Raw genomic sequence first — 16937 nt, forward strand, 5'->3', positions numbered from 1 at the left:
CATTTAATGATATGAAAAAAATGATTCCAAAACCATAGAACTTTGAGGCAATTCCTTTACATTCTAATGCAAAGTAAAGGCAAGAATTAGAGGGGAGAAAAATCTTTTTAACCTGAAACCAAAGGACATATTAAATCAAGTTAGAGAACCCCAAACTGGAATAACATCTTAATTTAGGCATTAAGTGATGGGGAACAATAGTCTGACAGAGTTCTGCAGGTTTATATTTGCAATTTCACGTGCTATAAATTATTAATACGACAGGAAATGCTAACATAGCTTGAGCTGAGACTATAAAACACCAGGACCCACACACAACAGGGTGGCAAAGGTGAGGAGGAATCAGATGCCACCTTATGAAAAATTTCTTGTTTTAATCTCTTTATTAAGCACAACTTTTATTTTATTAATAAAGTTGAGGAATTCCTGCTCTGAAACATTTTCTAGAACAGTGCCCTCTGAGGGCAGAGGGTGAACAGCACGTACGGTACCATCAGAAACAGGAGGATGGGCCACAGTTCTGGGCATTCACAAACCCAAGCCCACATACATTAAACAGAATATGGACATTTTCAATAGACATAAATTTGGTTTTCAGAAGAAAGACCTGAAACTTAATTACAAAGCAGTAAGTCTTAAATTCAATCTCCAATCGTCCAAATTGATGACATGAAGATGTGGTCACTCACCCCACTCTAAGTGGACTTCTTTGTGCTTTGGTCTACCCAAAACCCTCGGCGGGTGACACTGACCTGGTGCAATGCTTAGTGTGCGAACAGGGAGACTTTCAGAACACTGCAGGAGAAACACCAAAGAGAACCATCTCTTAGTTACTATGCATTTTTTAGAGCTCTACATACCAGGCAAATTCTACCCCATACCAGCAAATGCTGCGAAGCGGGGGAGGTTACACATGGAATGTGTACACTTCTTATGCAATAAGATCGTTGTCTGTGTGTGATGTGTATATTTGTGTATGTTTTAAGTATGGACATATACATATGGCACTGGTAAAAATAATTATTTCTGGTGTTAGATTTGCAGACTGACATTTTGACTGTTGTGCATCCCAAGCACACAGTTACTTCCCTTTAAACTAAAAATTAGACCCTTCCTGAGGACAGAGGAGAACACAAAACAACAGCTGGATGAGGTTTTTAAACGGTGCCATAAATGGTCTACCATCCACATACAGAGCAGAAAAGCAAATAAAGTCAGCTGAGTGTGACATTAACCAGCAGGTTCTGCTAATGTTAAAATAATCAGGGCTTCTTTTTTATAGGATCTGGTTGTGTAAGGCTGGTGGTATGGAAGCTGACACCTTTTTGAGATATGAGGAACATGGTAGAGATATGCAGCTCAACCAACCTCATCCTCCTCGAGGAAATGTGATGCAGAGGAGATGTGTTTACACATTCAAGGAGCACCGCTGCCTCAGTGCAGCCTTGTGCAGCACCTCACGTGTAAGAGAAGCTCGCCAATCACCTGTGACTTTGAGGTCAACCTGGCTCACCCTGGGAGACACTGTATAAATGTCGTTGAGCTGGACCTTTTTTTTAAACCTGAGAATTCTGTCTAAATATATAGTCTAGACTTCACAATACTGCTATTCTTGGGGGGAAAAGAAAATAAACATATGACAATGTCAGAGGTGGGTTGACTGGCAAAATTTGGCACCTACTGGCAGGTGTTCTCTGAAAAGTCAACCCAGTACACGGCTATAAGCCATCTTCTGTGCTCTCTCTCTCTCAATACTAATGATTTCAAAACCACGATGCTAAATATCTCTATGATGAAAATGGTTTGTATCATATTGCCTCTCACTCACTTTCTAAATGTTCATCATTCAGACAACGATCTCATTTCTAGAACACTTCATGTGTACTTGTTGTTTCGAGCACACGAGAACACTGTGAAGTTGAAACCAAGTTTCCTGACTTGTTGAATGGTTGGTCTAAGGTCATATAAATTGTAGACAATAGTGGTGGTCATTCTGTGATATATAAAAATATTAACTCACTGTGTTGTGACAGGAAGCTTATATAATATTGTAAGTCAATTATACTTCAATTTAAAAAAAGGTAGACAACAAGAGAACTGGTGCTACCTACAGATGTATAGGTTGGGCACTGCGCAATCTCAGGAGATGCAATTCAGCTCAGGTGGCTCAGAGGTTAAAGTGTCTGCCTCCAATGCAGGAGACCAGGGTTAGATCCCTGGGTCGGAAAGATCCCCTGCAGAAGGAAACGGTAACCCACTCCAGTATTCTTACCTGGAGAATCCCATGGACGGAGAAGCCTGATAGGCTACAGTCCACGGGGTCGCAAAGAGTCGGACACGACTGAGCGACGGAATGGAATGGAATGGAATGGATCCTAGGTATATGTGGCTTTACAATCATTTTCCAGAAGATGGCAGTAAAGTATCAAGAGAAAGGTGTGTCTCACATTCTTACAAAACTGCCAGACAAAGTAACAGCAAAGCTGAGCTGGAGGTTGTATCTCTTTGCTCTAAATTCTGAGCTTTTCTATATTGTGATAACTGAGGTTCACCCCCGTATTTGTTAGCCAATGCAAATTGCAGACCACCCTCAATTTTCAACTGTGACATGGTCATGCCCAAGTCTTGGAAAGCAGCACAATTCAGTTGAGAATCATCTGGGTCTATCTTTCTATACCCTCTAAAGCACAATTCAGAAAACTCTGATGCGATACAATGGCAGGCTATAGTACCAAGATATATTTTTAAATAGCAATTTATTCTGATGTTACAGACAGGCTGTCTGAATTTGACCAAAGATGTTTACTTTTACACTGAAACAAAACCAACCTGACTGTGTCCACCAGTACTTATGCAGCATGCTCGCAGTTTGTACAAAGTGCCTGGTTTCAAGTGGGTGAAAGTGTACTCTGTAGCCGACCCACTGTAGGCCACTTCCCACTGACTCGCTGCAAAATAAGACCATGTGTGAGTTTATGCCTTTTGTAAAAATGTAATAGTATCAACCATTCCTGATAAGAAAAAGCTCTAAGTGGTTTCCGTGAAAACCAGCATCTCCTAATCTTTTCCTCTTTTTTAAACAGTCACAGGGCTCTCTTTCCATTTCCTTTACAAAATTAAATACTAAAATAACATGAAGGCATTTTTAATACTTAGCACTGCTGGTTACACTACTTAATATCACCATGAACACATTTGCTGACTGTGAGGTTTGGATGCTGGAAAGCACATGAAAACTGTAGTTGGCCCCATAGCAGATGGTATTGAGCAAGCTGACAAGTGGTGATGGTGTGAGAAGCCCCTGGGGCCAGCTGGGCAGGAGGAAGTAGGCTCGGCCATGAGGTTCCTGGTCAGCCCAGGGCACCACTGAAGAGTTTCTCCTGGTTCTTATCTTCCTGGAGGTCACAGCAAGTGAACTCCCCCGACCCCATCCCAGTCATGCAGACCAAGTCCTTTGGGGAAAGGCCTGCTGACTCCACGGAGCCCCACTTAAGACAGAAATACCCAAGACAGTGACACTAAAGATGAAACACTCAGTGTGACCCAGGTTATCTAACCACTTCTGGGGATTAAAGAAAGCAAGCAGGGCCACTGAGGGGCCTGGGTGAGGCTGATGCCACTAGGCGAAGAGCATGGGGGTGCTGCTTCAACCAACCAGGACATTTATTCCTCCTCTGCTTTGCTTCCACTAACACAATGTTTCCAGCAGACTATTTGAAAGGAGTGTTTTCCTCCATTCAGTTGTTTTAGGGAAAATACTTTTACCCTCTTCCATGACAGTTACTTGGAGAAGGAAATGGCAACCTACTCCAATATTTTTTCCTGGAGAATCCCATGGACAGAGGAGCCTGGTGGGCTACAGTCCATGGGGTTGCAAAGATTCAGACATGACTGAGCAATTAACATATACACACACACAATAGTTACTAACTTCTACAAATACTCTCAGCTGCTTATTAGGCCAGATTTACAATAAAATCTGGCGAAAGAAATGGCAACCCACTCCAGTATTCTTGCTTGGAAAATTCCATGGATGGAGGAGCCTGGTAGGCTACAGTCCATGGGGTTTCAAAGAGCTGGACACAACTGAGTGACTTCACTTTCTTTCTACAATGAAGTCACATGCATAAGGGCCATATAGGAACAAGGGGGAATAATCAAGATAGTCATTCTGACATAACTGATTAGATGACCTGCACTGAAAAGGCAACCAGGAACAAGGACTACAGAGGGGATTGAATTAATCACTGATGTCATGCGCTAGCACACTGTTAACTTTAAGTGCAGAATGGCATCTACTTTTAATCAGTCACAGTGGTCAAAAGGGCCACAATACTTCAAAATATATTTAGTTTTTCACAATGAGATACTGAATGTACATGACTTCTCTCAAAGGTCTGATTTTTAGCACAGAATATGATTTTATGTTAAGAACAGCTGGGCCCATCTCAGAGCATTATGAGTTTTTTGGCTTAAAACATTCTAGGTGGCTATCATGGCAAAGAATAAAAACCAAGCCACATACCTGCACAGACTGTAAAAGTTGCTGTTAACTCTTCCCCCGCCCCAGCACCCCAACATGTGCATCACTTTAAAAAACAAAGTACTAGTTACAGGGATCATTACAGTGGTGGTGAGACAGGTGTCATTTTTATAGTTCTGAGGACTTTACATTTTTCTATTAAAGCATAATAAATTTTACTAGAAAGAAGATCTAAGAATTTTTTAGAAAACACTATGGAAGGAATCTGATCCCTAACACTGTCCCACTTTAGCTCACCTAGTGTAAGCAGTAATGATTAAATAATTATTAAATGACTGAGAAATCACAACAAAAATGAAGACATTTCCTGAATTTGTTACAGTGTGTTATGCTTGTCAGAGGCCCCCAATAATATGTTGTTATCCTCTGTGCACCGATTTATTCTTCCTATTGATTGCTTCTGACACTTTCTCTGCCTTTAAGAATTTCTACAGAAAGTATGCCAAGAGAGATGAAAAACATGTTTATTCTATTAATGAAGACCTTTGGCTTAAAGAAGTGACAAAAATTTTAAAAAGCATGATAAAAATATACATATCAAGCAGACTGATCCCTAATGCTGTGTTTGAAAGAAAAAACTGTCAATATGTGATTAAAGCCCATTTACAGTACTACCTCTATCAACAGAATAAATGATTGCCCACTATTGTTATACAGATGTTTATCTTACTAGAAAACAGGACTTGAATAAGAATTTCTACAAACTTCACCTTCAGAATTTCCATCAGTAATCTCCAGCAAGTACTTGAGTATTTCTGAACCACCATTGTCCTTTGGAGGATCTGGTAAGTAAGCAAATGTCTTATTAGTTATAAAAGCATATTGACTTTTGTTAGTAAACATTATTAGTTGACTTTTGTTAGTAAACATTATTAGAACACACAGAACCATGTAACATTAGACTATAAATTCTGGATTCAACTAAAAGACACAAATAACATTTCACCCAACTCCTTACTTGAAAAGCAAAAGAAACAAAAACACCATGAAACCTTCTGACTATGCAAAGGTTACAGAGCCAGAAATGCTGAAAAGTTAGCATTTAGTGAAACATGAACAAAACTCAAAATATGACTTTATTTTTCTAAGAGTTATGGTCAAATATTTATTTTGAGAATTCTAAAGCCTGTTGTTCAATATTTGGTGGTTTTCATATAAAACAAAATATTCATGTACTTCTTTTCAAAAATTATTTTATTCTTTATTTCACTTAAATCATCATGACCAGATTCTTTTGCGAGATGGAAAGAGAGGGAAAGGGAGGTGTAAAAATTATTGATGAAATAAATAAAACATCAGAATATAATAAATATGTTCATCACAGTTTGCTACTAAGCAAACTTTACATCCCAAGTGAACCTAATAGAAAATCAGATCAACCAGAACCTGTACCAAAGAGGCGGTTTGAAAAAGGGTTCTGGCTTGTTACTAGAACCCTGTGTACCTTAGCTATTTGTCTACTGCTAACCCAGGGCTTCCCTGGTGGCTCAGAGGTTAAAGCGTCTGCCTCCAATGCGGGAGACCCGGGTTCGATACCTAGGTCGGGAAGATCCCCTGGAGAAGGAAAGGGTAACCCACTCCAGTGTTCTTGCCTGGAGAATCCCATGGACGGAGAAGCCTGGTAGGCTACAGTCCATGGGGTCGCAAAGAGTTGGACGCGACAGAATGGAACCCAGGGCCTGCAAGAATTTTCTTTTCTGAGCAGAAAAATACCTTTTTTCAAGACTACACAGAATTTGCCTCTACTATCAATTGGCCATCTCTATGTTTTAGACATATTCTCGGGTTACTCATACAGATTTAGAAACTTTAATCCCTCTTTTCACCTGTAATTTCCATTAATATACATGAATTTCAGTAGTAGATATTTACAACAATAATTAAATACTTAAATATTATGGCATATGGGGCCTCCCTGGTGGCTCAGACGCTGAAAGAATCCGCCTGCAATGCAGGGGACCTAGGTTCAATCCCTGGGTCAGGAAGATCCCATGGAGAAGAGAATAGCAATCCACTCCAGTATTCTTGCCTGGGAAACCCCATGGACAGAGGAGCCTGGCAGATTACAGTCCATGGGGTTGCATAGTTGGACAAGACTGAGTGACTTAACAGTTAACAATGAAAGTAAATATTCAGTGTTGACAGAAATTTCTAGGATATTCTGAGAAAAGAAGCTTTAGATCTGGCAAAAAGCACACCTAGATTTTTTTTGTTTCTTTTAATCATATCCATGTTGCAGGGAATAATTCTGCTTCAAAATTACCACATAACTTGAAGCAGTGATATGTCTCAGTGGTTGGTCTCCAATAATGATTTACTTATGTTTTACATTTCCTTTATATCACTTGACTGCGAGGCAAAATCGTTTTTGTCTGTTAGGTAGTTACTATTATTATATGATGTTAGTGATGATCATACACATCGTAACAGTTTCACATACAATTGCAAATGTTTATCAACATTCTAATGGCATTCATTTCATTGAAATAATCCATGCAGCAGGTGAGACACAATATCCTTCTATCAGAGTCCTACAAACAGCATATAATGAACTTCAATATGGAAACTTCCTGAAATCCAAGACTTCTGATTATATACAAACAACAAAAACTAAAGTCTTCCTAATTCGTTGTAATTTAAACATTCTGTAAAATTTAATATGACTTAACGTAAATTTTGAAATCTATTTTCAATACTAACTTTATAAATCAATTTTCATATTAAATATTGCTACATTTTAAGGGAAAGTTACTGAAGAATAATACATTCAGAGACTACTACATACAAATCATTAATATATTAAAATACAGGCGGAAGAAGTGTCTTATAAGAAAATCATGAAGTAAATGAAATGGTCTTACAATTGTCAATTTTACCAACTGGTGGCATTGTCAGGATATTTCTAATATATATATTTCAAACATGTAAAACTCCCTCAGATAATATGGTTTCTTTGTTAACTGGTTTGTCACTACTGAAATTAATCAAATTAAAAAAAAAATCTGTCAAAAAAAGCAGCAGCAGCAATAGCAATAAAACATACCCCATTTGACACTAAAGCCATGAGACATAACTGGTCCTTTAATGAGGGGTCTCGTAGGTGGTCCAGGCCTGTCAGGACTCGTTGTACAAACCAAAACTTCACTTGGGCAGCTTTTCCCTTCCATATTAGAAGCAGTCAGCTGTAACACAACCAATAATACATTCATATGCTTTAGATAGTAGGTCTTAAACCAGTGGTGACGTTCAATATGGCAAGATCAAGGCATCCATGAACTCAGATACACACACATACTCTCCCTTGCTCTCTCACAATCCCAAACTACTAATTTATATGTGTTTCATTAATGGAGTACTTATTTTCTGTATAGTTTACTTATTAACAATTAAAAATGAAACAACAACATAGGTTTTAGCTAAAAACATTTTTACCTTTTCAAGAATACAAAACAAAACCAGTACGTCACCACCCAGTTCATTTTGTTCTATGGAAGGAAAATATGGGGCTGGGGGGGCAGCAGATATAAAGAACCTTGCTAAGCTTGATTATTTAGGAGTAGGACAATGCCACCTTGTGGAGAACTGCTGGCAGTATACCTCTGATCTCATAGCCAGCCATCGAATAGCAAGATTTTTTAAAATATCAAAAACTATCATTTTCCTTTAGTAGTCACACGTTCCACTTGGTAATCTGACAGATATTGACTGAGTGATTCCTACAAGTTAAATAACATGATGTGGCTCACAAATTAAGAGAAGGAAAGAGAGTATCAGAAGACAACCACATCTCTCCAAAACGCATACTGCTGCACTAGGAAGTACAATGCTGTGCTAGGATCAATGAACAGTAAGGCAGCACAGAAGGCGGCCTGCTGTCTCCTCTCTCCTAATGAGATCGCGAAACTGTCTTCTGCTACAACACAATGTCCCACGGTGACATCAGCAGTGGTTGTCCAGAGCCTAATGGGGGAGGGGTGTAGGTAACAGAAGAGAAAACGAAAAATGGCTGAGAAAAAGAAAATGGGCAAAAGAGCACAGGACAATGGAAAAAAAGGAAATCTGATGGAAAGAAGGAACTCTGGATAGAAGGATGTAAAGTGCAGGTGAGAGACAGGTGCGCTGGGCACCTGGCCTGAATCTTCCTGGGCAAGGGCATCTAGCCTCGTTGTTATGTAATTTATTACAGCACATTACAGCGACAGGTTTCTTTTCTCAAAAGTGTGTGTGGGGGGGTGGGCTTTAAAATTAAAGTATGGTGTGTATTTTATAGATATTACTTGAAAAGTGTAAAGTGCAGCAACCTTAAAAAAGTTTTTAACCTGTACAGTTGATTTAAAATGATGAAGGGGTGAAACATAAAAGAGCTTCACTTTTAAGCAGTTCAAGTACTCAAATGGCTGACTTACCCTGAATTTATACTGTGTGCTTCTTTTGAGATTTTTCACAGTACAAGTTAAATCCTCTCCAGTGTATTTTGGGTGGAAAAGGTTATCCTGAAAAGGCAAAGCCAGGAAGAAACATCAGTATCATAAAATCTGGGCATTAAATCCCTTGTATGTAGGAGTTTTATATTGCCTCCTTCCATCATCACAGTGGGCCAGAAGTATAGCAGCTATAGCAAAAATAGGGCCAGAATCCCATGGTGCTTTAAGTAAAACTTTAATTGTTATCACATCATAATCTGTCCTGATCTGGGCACTTTTATTGTGAGACTAACACTAATGTGAAAGAGAACAATGCTCTCTTTGAAAAAGTGCAAATTTGCTTTGGAATAGATGCCACCATATACTTTCCTCACAGAGCAAACTTTTTCGGGCTACTCAATAAGCATTTTAAACAAAGAATTTAACTACCAAATTAATGAAGCAGTATGTAGTTTTAAAAAAAATATATTTAACAACATTGTTATGAAAAAAAAGCTCTTGTGCAGAAGTCCTCACTGTCAAGCTGCAATGTGCTATGTAATAAACAGTGGTTGGGGTTTCTGACAGTGTCTTCTGGCTAACGGGGAAAGGCAAGCTTGGATGGGGAAGATATAGCCCTTCAATGGGATAAATGTCCCATTGACAGCTGCTGCTGCTGCTAAGTCACTTCAGTCGTGTCCGACTCTGTGTGACCCCATAGACGGAAGCCCACCAGGCTCCCCCGTCCCTGGGATTCTCCAGGCAAGAACACTGGAGTGGGTTGCCATTTCCTTCTCCACTACATAATTCATACAACAGTATTCTTAGTCATGCATGCATCCATTGATCCATCCCCATTTATCCATCTGATCTCAGAGCACCTCTAATGCACCAGGCTCTCTTCCACGCTCTAGAGGTTTAGCACCAACCAAGAACAAAGTCGTGCCCATCAGAAACTGTATGACAGCTGGAGAAAGCAATTTAAAACACTCTGCATACAAACATGAAGCATGTTGTGTGGTGTTAAGTGCTATAAGATGAAAAATAAAGCTGGGTAAGAGAAGAGAGTAAGTGATAGAGCTAGGGACCACTGCTTTCTATAGCTCTCCAGGCTCAATGAAGCAGTCACATGTGGCTCTTCCAATTTAAGTTAAATACTATTAAAATCCAGTTCTGTGGGCTGACAGCCACATCTCAAGCGCTCCACAGCCATGTGCGACTAGGCTCTATCTTATTACACAGCACAAATTACAGAACATCTCCATCGCCACAGAAAGTGCTCCTGGACAGTGCTGTCATACAAGGCGGTCAGGGAAGGGCTCCCTAAAGAGGTGACATGTGAGAAGAGACCTTAAGGAAATGAGGGAAGTGACTCAAAGATATCTGAAGGGGCATGTGAGCCAGAGGGCACAGGAGTCTCAAAGGCGCTGTGGGAGGGCATGGCTGGTGTGCTCAGCGAGATGACAGCAGCAGGAACAAGGTCAGTGATGAAGACCCTGAATTTGGAGGACCTGGAAGTCATTGTACGAGTACTGGCTTCTCCTCTGGAAGAGGAGGGAAGGCACTGAGATGGGAAGAGTTCTGAGCAGGGCACTGACATGCCGTCTTTTATTTAACAGGATCACTCTGGCTTCATGTGGAGAACAGAGTGTAAGGATGAAAGTAGAGAAAATACTTAAGAGGCCATTCCAACAACCCAGGGGTGAGATGACCGTGGCTGGAAAAGTACAGTAGCTGTGCAGATGCTGAGAAATGATCAGATTTCTGGGTAACTTTGGGAGGGAGATTTACAAGGATTTGCTGACTGATTACATATGAGGTTTGGTGGCTCAGACGGTAAAGAATCTGCCTGCAATGTTGGAGACCTGGGTTCGATCCCTGGGTTGGAAAGATCCCCTGGAGAAGGGAATGGCAAACTACTCAAGTATTCTTGCCTGGAGAAGTCCATGGACAGAGGAGCCTGGTGGGCTACAGTCTATGGGGCCAGACACGACTGAATGACTAATGTAACAACACAACCCACATATGAGGTCAAGATGACCCCACAGGTTCCTGGCTTTCCCAAATGAAAGGTCAGGGATGCCATTTACTGATCTGGGGAAGACTGTGGGAAGGACAGGTTTCTGCTGGTGGTTGCACTGGTAGAAATTAAGAGTTTGGTTTCCAATTTAGGCAGTGAATCTAATTTCACAGCGTACCCCGTAGCTGTGATAAAGTTGATTTTACAGAATGCACACAGAAGTATGACATGTGCCAGACTTACGTTTTCGTCCTCCTGGATTTCCAAGGTGTAGGTGACTACTTCCTCAGGTGAGCAGCCTTCTGGCTTATTCCACTGCAGTGTGACCCATGTGACCCCAGCTCGAACGAGTCTTGGTGCCGAGGGCATCTGAGGAATGTTTCCTAATGTGTAGCACACCACCTCTTGGCTATACCCGCTGGAGAGAAACAAATCTGGTGAGACACATTTAGGAGCATGTGGAGGAGTCTCAGCATTTCAAAAGTTACCGTGTAACTGGCTTGGGTTGGTAAGTCTGTGGCCTGACAGGTTCAGCGAGCAAAGGCAGGCAAGGATCCTTTGTGTGATGCTCCCTACCACAACTTCAACGTACCCCGATCACCCACTCCCTACTTAGTCTACTACTAGAAAAGCATACTGTTTTACAGGACAATATATTTTATTTTCCCCAAAGGCACCTAGGAATAAGCACAGTGTGATGGTGACATGGTATGAGCCACAGCTACCAAGGAACTGTCAAATCAATGTATATAAGGGCAAACAACTGCCTGTTGATAAAATGTTTTACAAATATGTATGCTGCCATTTTCCAAAAGTTTGTGGATGCTTTTAATTCATTTATAAATTCTGAAGCTGTAGAAGCCTTTATCATTATGACTGTTCAACTAGTGAACTCTAAAAATACAATGGCTATTATGGGTAGGGAAAGAGGGCTGAAAAGTTTGTGATCTTAACAAGTTATTTAGGCTGAATAAAGGGTTGGGACCAATCATGTGCTGAACCTTTAAGAAGATTTTCAACAAGTAGTGATGAAAGAAAAAATTTTTCCCTTAATCAAGAGTTACCCAGGCAGTGCAATTGAAATATGGTCTTTTCAAGGCACTTTTAATCTATTGATGCTTCACCATAAACCTGTTCTCACCTTTCCCTAGCAGCTTGGAGGCAAGCCGTGAGTCCTACCCAGTCCAGATTCTCTCCAGTCTTGTGAGTATCTGCCTGGGCTTGACAACAATGGATGGCCCAGCAACTCATTCTTTGTATCAGGAAACACTCAGACATAATTGAAAAAAGCAACTGAATGAGTAGCTTGCTAAAGTGATGAAAGAAAAACGCACATCTGAAAACTAGTCCTCAGAGGATTCCCTTTCAAAATCTGTAGTTACCTTTCCCTTGATTCTCTGAGACCCCTAGTGGGCCTTTCTGTATTATAGCCTGCAAGGCTGCACAGAGGACACACAGCGGCATTTATCACCTCAGAAGGGGCCTTCTAGCCTCTGATTAGGGTTCTCTTTTGGAAAATCTCCAGCTGATGCGATGTGGAGGCAACAGGCAACCTCACCTTTCAGCAATGTGAGAGGAGGACTCAGGGACACCATATAGAGGCTTAAAGGCACGAGGACTAGGAAACGCCATACCTGGTGCCAATGTCATTCCGAGCAGCCAGCCGGAACGTGTACCCCATGGCTGGACACAGCTTTGTCAACTTGCAGTGCTTCTGGCTCCCAAAGAAGCACTGTCTGAAACCACTGTTTCTTTTTCCCTAAAAGAAAATAACAATGCACATACAGTTAAAAAAAAAAGATGATGATGAAGGAGCATTTTTAATAACTGCTTAATTTTCTAGCTTGGATGAACAAAACCAAGAGAAGGAAAGCACTCTACAATGAAATGCCATCCTTAACACAAAGGTACTACAGACAATTCTGTTACTGAGACAGGTAGGGTACCATACTTGTGGTATTTTGAAAGAGGACTTTGATCAACAAAAGAAGGCCCCTTTCAGGCACAGGGCAAAGCTCAAGTAAAGGATCACAGTTTCTCAGATCTTCTTCCTCATTTGGTCAAATAGTCCAATCTGGCCCATTAGAGTGAGTCTGCGGCCTCACAGGATCGCTAGCTTGGGAACTGTACAGTCTTCCCCAGACGGCCCAGCACTCAAGGACCAATCTATGCAGCCCTGCAGGTCACAAATGTTCCTCCCACCACCACCATCACCCTGGTCTTCTCTCTCTTCTCTTGCTTTGTGGCAGCTCCCAAGCTCACACCTGTAGATTCCGGCTGGTGAGCTGCTTGTATGCTCATCCCTAAACGCTGGGCACATGCCTTTGACTAAATCTTGTCCACATCTGGTCTCAAAGCAGTGCTTTGTACAATCTGGGAGTTCTATCAAGGCTAGTAGTTAAGCTGAATGTCTGACGAGGACTTGGAACATCAGTTCAATTCATCTATGTGTATTACAGACATTTGTAAGTGTTTTATGAGGCTGGAAACACATTTTTAATACATTCCTAGCCTTATATAATGCTTCAAATTCCTTAAAGTAAAAAGAAAACACTCCAGTGAGTTCTCTTAATAGATCTAAGAAGAAAAAAAAAAAAAAAAACCAAAAACTACTCTGTGCCACGCTCAGAGGCATGGAATACTCATATCAGCAGTTTTCTAGAATATTTCATACCCATAATTCACAGGAGTTTATCTATGTTCATGCAAAAGAAAATCACATGTTAATGCTGGATGAATCTCAGCATTTTAATCAGCCAGCCAAGCCCAGGACTTTCAGGAATATGTTTGAAGCTCTCTATTATATAAAAAACAAAGAAGGCACATTTTTCTCCTAAGAAAATGTAGGCATTTCCTTCCTTTAAATAGGCCTCCAAATGCTTACGACTTAAAAAAAAAAAAAATTCCAGGTGAAGTTTAATTCAAAATAAGCATACAACTAGCTTGAAGTATCACCAGGCTAAACAGATTAAAAATAACACAGGATATTAACAGTCATCCTCAAACTTTTCCCAATCTCCCCTCCCAAGCAATGTGGTACCCTTTCCAAAGGAAGAGAGTAGAAGCCCTAATAGTCTTAAAGAGCCAAAGTTCATGTCATCAAGGGTTCAACATGCAGTCAGGTACAATGATGAAAAATGGTAGGGGTGGGGTTGGATGAAGGGGGCAGTAAAGCATATGTTTTTCAGCTGCGACTTGGGCAAAGTCACTCTGTGGTTGGCAAATCATGCCCTTATGCTTACTTTAACCTTGAGCATTAAAGTTGCTGCAGACAAGTTATTCAAAGGAAAGCCGTTTATGCATACATTTGCATAATTACATCCAGTGTCTGATTACACTCTGTGCACCGCACGCCCTGGTATGTTCTGTATCCATTTCAGGCAGTAGCGTGATCCACCTTCTTTCCTCCCCTATTTCTGAGCTCAGAGTAAACAGTGCAAGAAAGGCACATCCTGCTGCCACGGAAGCCTTCCAAACCCCAGGTTGGCTCCCCTTCAATGCCTCACTTTTCCTATTCTTTGTTTGGTCTCCTTTGCCCATTTCTGGTGCTTAGAACTACAGCCAGTAAATAAAAGTCAGTCTGTTCCTTACCAGGTTGATTTGCTTTAATATGGTGGAAACCAGCCTGTGGTTTAAATGAGAAAAAAAAGAGTGGGGAGGCATCAATGATGGGAACTGGACTTTTATTTTAAAGGGCCAGAGCACTGGGGCTCACTAGAGAACTGAGCGAGAGAGCCATTCTGTGACCTTTAGGAGGTTTTCCTACATTGCCAACATTAAAAAAAAAAAATTCTACTTCGGTATCATGAACAATTACTAGATAAACTCCAGCTTGTTTAGGTAAAGCATGCCAAATTTTATACCTTTCTCGATATCCTACTATGAGCCTGAACCTCAAGAACACAGAGAATGACCCAGAGTTGGTGGAACTTTAGAATCAAGTTTTAGAAATGGTAATTGTAGAATATGAAGGGGTGAGAGTACAAATGTTTCACAGAGTTAAAAAAGTAAAGCTTACTGGTGAATTTTTAGAAGTTACCAAATATAAAACAAAAAAAAAAAAAGGAGGAAAGGAAGTAGGTTAAAATATTTCAAACAAGAGAAGTTCTTGAATACAATAAAATACTCATGTATGACAAGGAGTTTAATATAAATGGGATACCTGGGAAGAAAAAAAATTAATATTCACAAGAGTCTGTAGTGCAAAGGTAATCTACTGTTAAGAGGTGGGCCAGCAAAGATGGAGAACACTGTGGGCTCCCACGTGGGATGGCTCCTGAGCCACCCTAGTCTTCCATGGAAGACCATACCAGCTTCTCTGATGGCTTTAGGCTTAGGCATCAGAATAAGTACACAGTCAAAGGTACAGGCGATGTAAAGAATCTGTTTGCAAACCAAGCGTCACCCCAGGTTGCAAATAGCATTTATAAATTAAATATTATCCAGCTCTTTCTGTTGACAGAAATTGATAGGGTTTAAAATATATAATGTCTAGAAGATTAAAAGACTCAGAGAAATGGACAGGAATGATAATGCAATTGTTTATCAGGAATTAAATATGTCCAAGTCACTGTGGTTAGTGAAGTTTTACAAACAGTAAATCACAAATTCCATATTTGATAGGTAGCGTGGCTCCAAATGATTGTGATATTATAATCTATATCATGTTCCCTCTTCTAATAAAATCTAATTTAAAGCACACAGGATTACTGAGACATAACAGCTGTACCTGGAAGGAACAACTCACACTATAATAAGTTAAAGTTAGTGTCATGCAAACTTTCCCACAAAAACATGGTCCCAGTGGAAATGGACAATCTCTTCACGCTGCAGGCCCGCTGTCTTCAAAAGTCTGGTCAAACATAGGCAGCAGACACACCCATGGCTGAGGCGTTGCCCTGCTCAGCTACTGCTGCTAGGCCACGTGTGGGGTGTCACACAGAGGGGAGCTCAATAGGCCAAGGAGCTGGCTGCTCTACGAGGGAAAAGCTGAGACACTGATGGCCAGGAGCACCCTGATTCTGCACGTTGGGAGCTCACGGACGTGCATCATGGGACCAGTCAGGATCAAAATCTCTTTGAGACGAGCACTGGAGTGCCTCTTTTCCCGGGAAGGAAAGAAAACTTCACCCAGTGAGAGCAGAGGTGACAGGAGGCTGGAAACGTGATCGTTCTGGCACAGATCTGGCCACCACACTACTGACCTCATTGGACATGAAGCCCCAGCGTGTTCTGGACTAGCTCCCTACTGCCAGTGTCTGCAAGCCAAAAAGAACAGATTTTCAGGGTTCCCTAACTTGTTTCCATTTCATAATCCTGGGCATGCCTAAATGCTTTTTCCTACCACGCACACTGAAGTTCACTCAAGGACAAAGTTAATCTTTACTAGAACGTGAAGAAATTCTGGAGTACAAACCAACTGTGTGTGAACAGACTTCAAGGTGCTCACTTTGGTGGGGAGTGAGGCATCACAAACCCACGTTGCTTCCTTTTACAGCTGAGCTCCTCTTCTCATTCCAATGAGTTTACAGTTCTTGCTAATATGCATCATCCTAGACTCAGACCTAGCCTGCAAGCACCCACTCATAGTGCTGGGCCTTGAGACAAATGGAACTGTTTTCCACCAGGGCGCTTGTCCTCCACTTCTGGTTAAAACTGCTCCCCAGAAAAGCACTCGATTTGCAGGCAGCTCAATCATGTACACGACATATTTCAGATTAGTCTTTCCACAGTCCCAAGCTCCTGTTAGGCCTCCATCACCTCTTGTTACCATTGAACAGAAATACTTGGCATAGAATCTATATTCTAGACTCCACTGATCAGCTTAAGTTCCAGCCCTCCAGGAGGCCTGGTCCCTGATGCCACTGAACTCAATTTACCAGAGTTCACCGGACCTAGTCTGGACATCTCACTGATTTGATCCTTGGTGAACAAGGGGCTCTTTCCAGTTCTCAATTCACACAGTACGGGG

General features: G+C 41.1%; 1 protein-coding gene across 4 annotated transcripts in view; it reads right to left on the reverse strand.

Moving 5' to 3' along the window:
• Positions 1-16937, reverse strand: part of FNDC3B (fibronectin type III domain containing 3B) — a 376057-nt gene that overhangs the window by 58167 nt on the left and 300953 nt on the right. For all 4 annotated transcript variants that reach the window (XM_088839060.1, XM_088839069.1, XM_088839078.1 and 1 more), the window contains exons 12-18: positions 12601-12725; positions 11210-11384; positions 8950-9036; positions 7587-7725; positions 5254-5325; positions 2830-2948; positions 690-795 (exon numbers count right to left, since the gene is read on the reverse strand). In XM_088839060.1, the coding sequence (XP_088695186.1) occupies positions 690-795; positions 2830-2948; positions 5254-5325; positions 7587-7725; positions 8950-9036; positions 11210-11384; positions 12601-12725 (823 nt within the window). The remainder of the gene's footprint in view (positions 1-689; positions 796-2829; positions 2949-5253; positions 5326-7586; positions 7726-8949; positions 9037-11209; positions 11385-12600; positions 12726-16937) is intronic.

The sequence above is a fragment of the Moschus berezovskii genome, chromosome 1, assembly GCF_049115385.1.
Source record: "Moschus berezovskii isolate FMDL1 chromosome 1, NW_MosBer_1.0, whole genome shotgun sequence".
NCBI lineage: Eukaryota > Metazoa > Chordata > Mammalia > Artiodactyla > Moschidae > Moschus > Moschus berezovskii.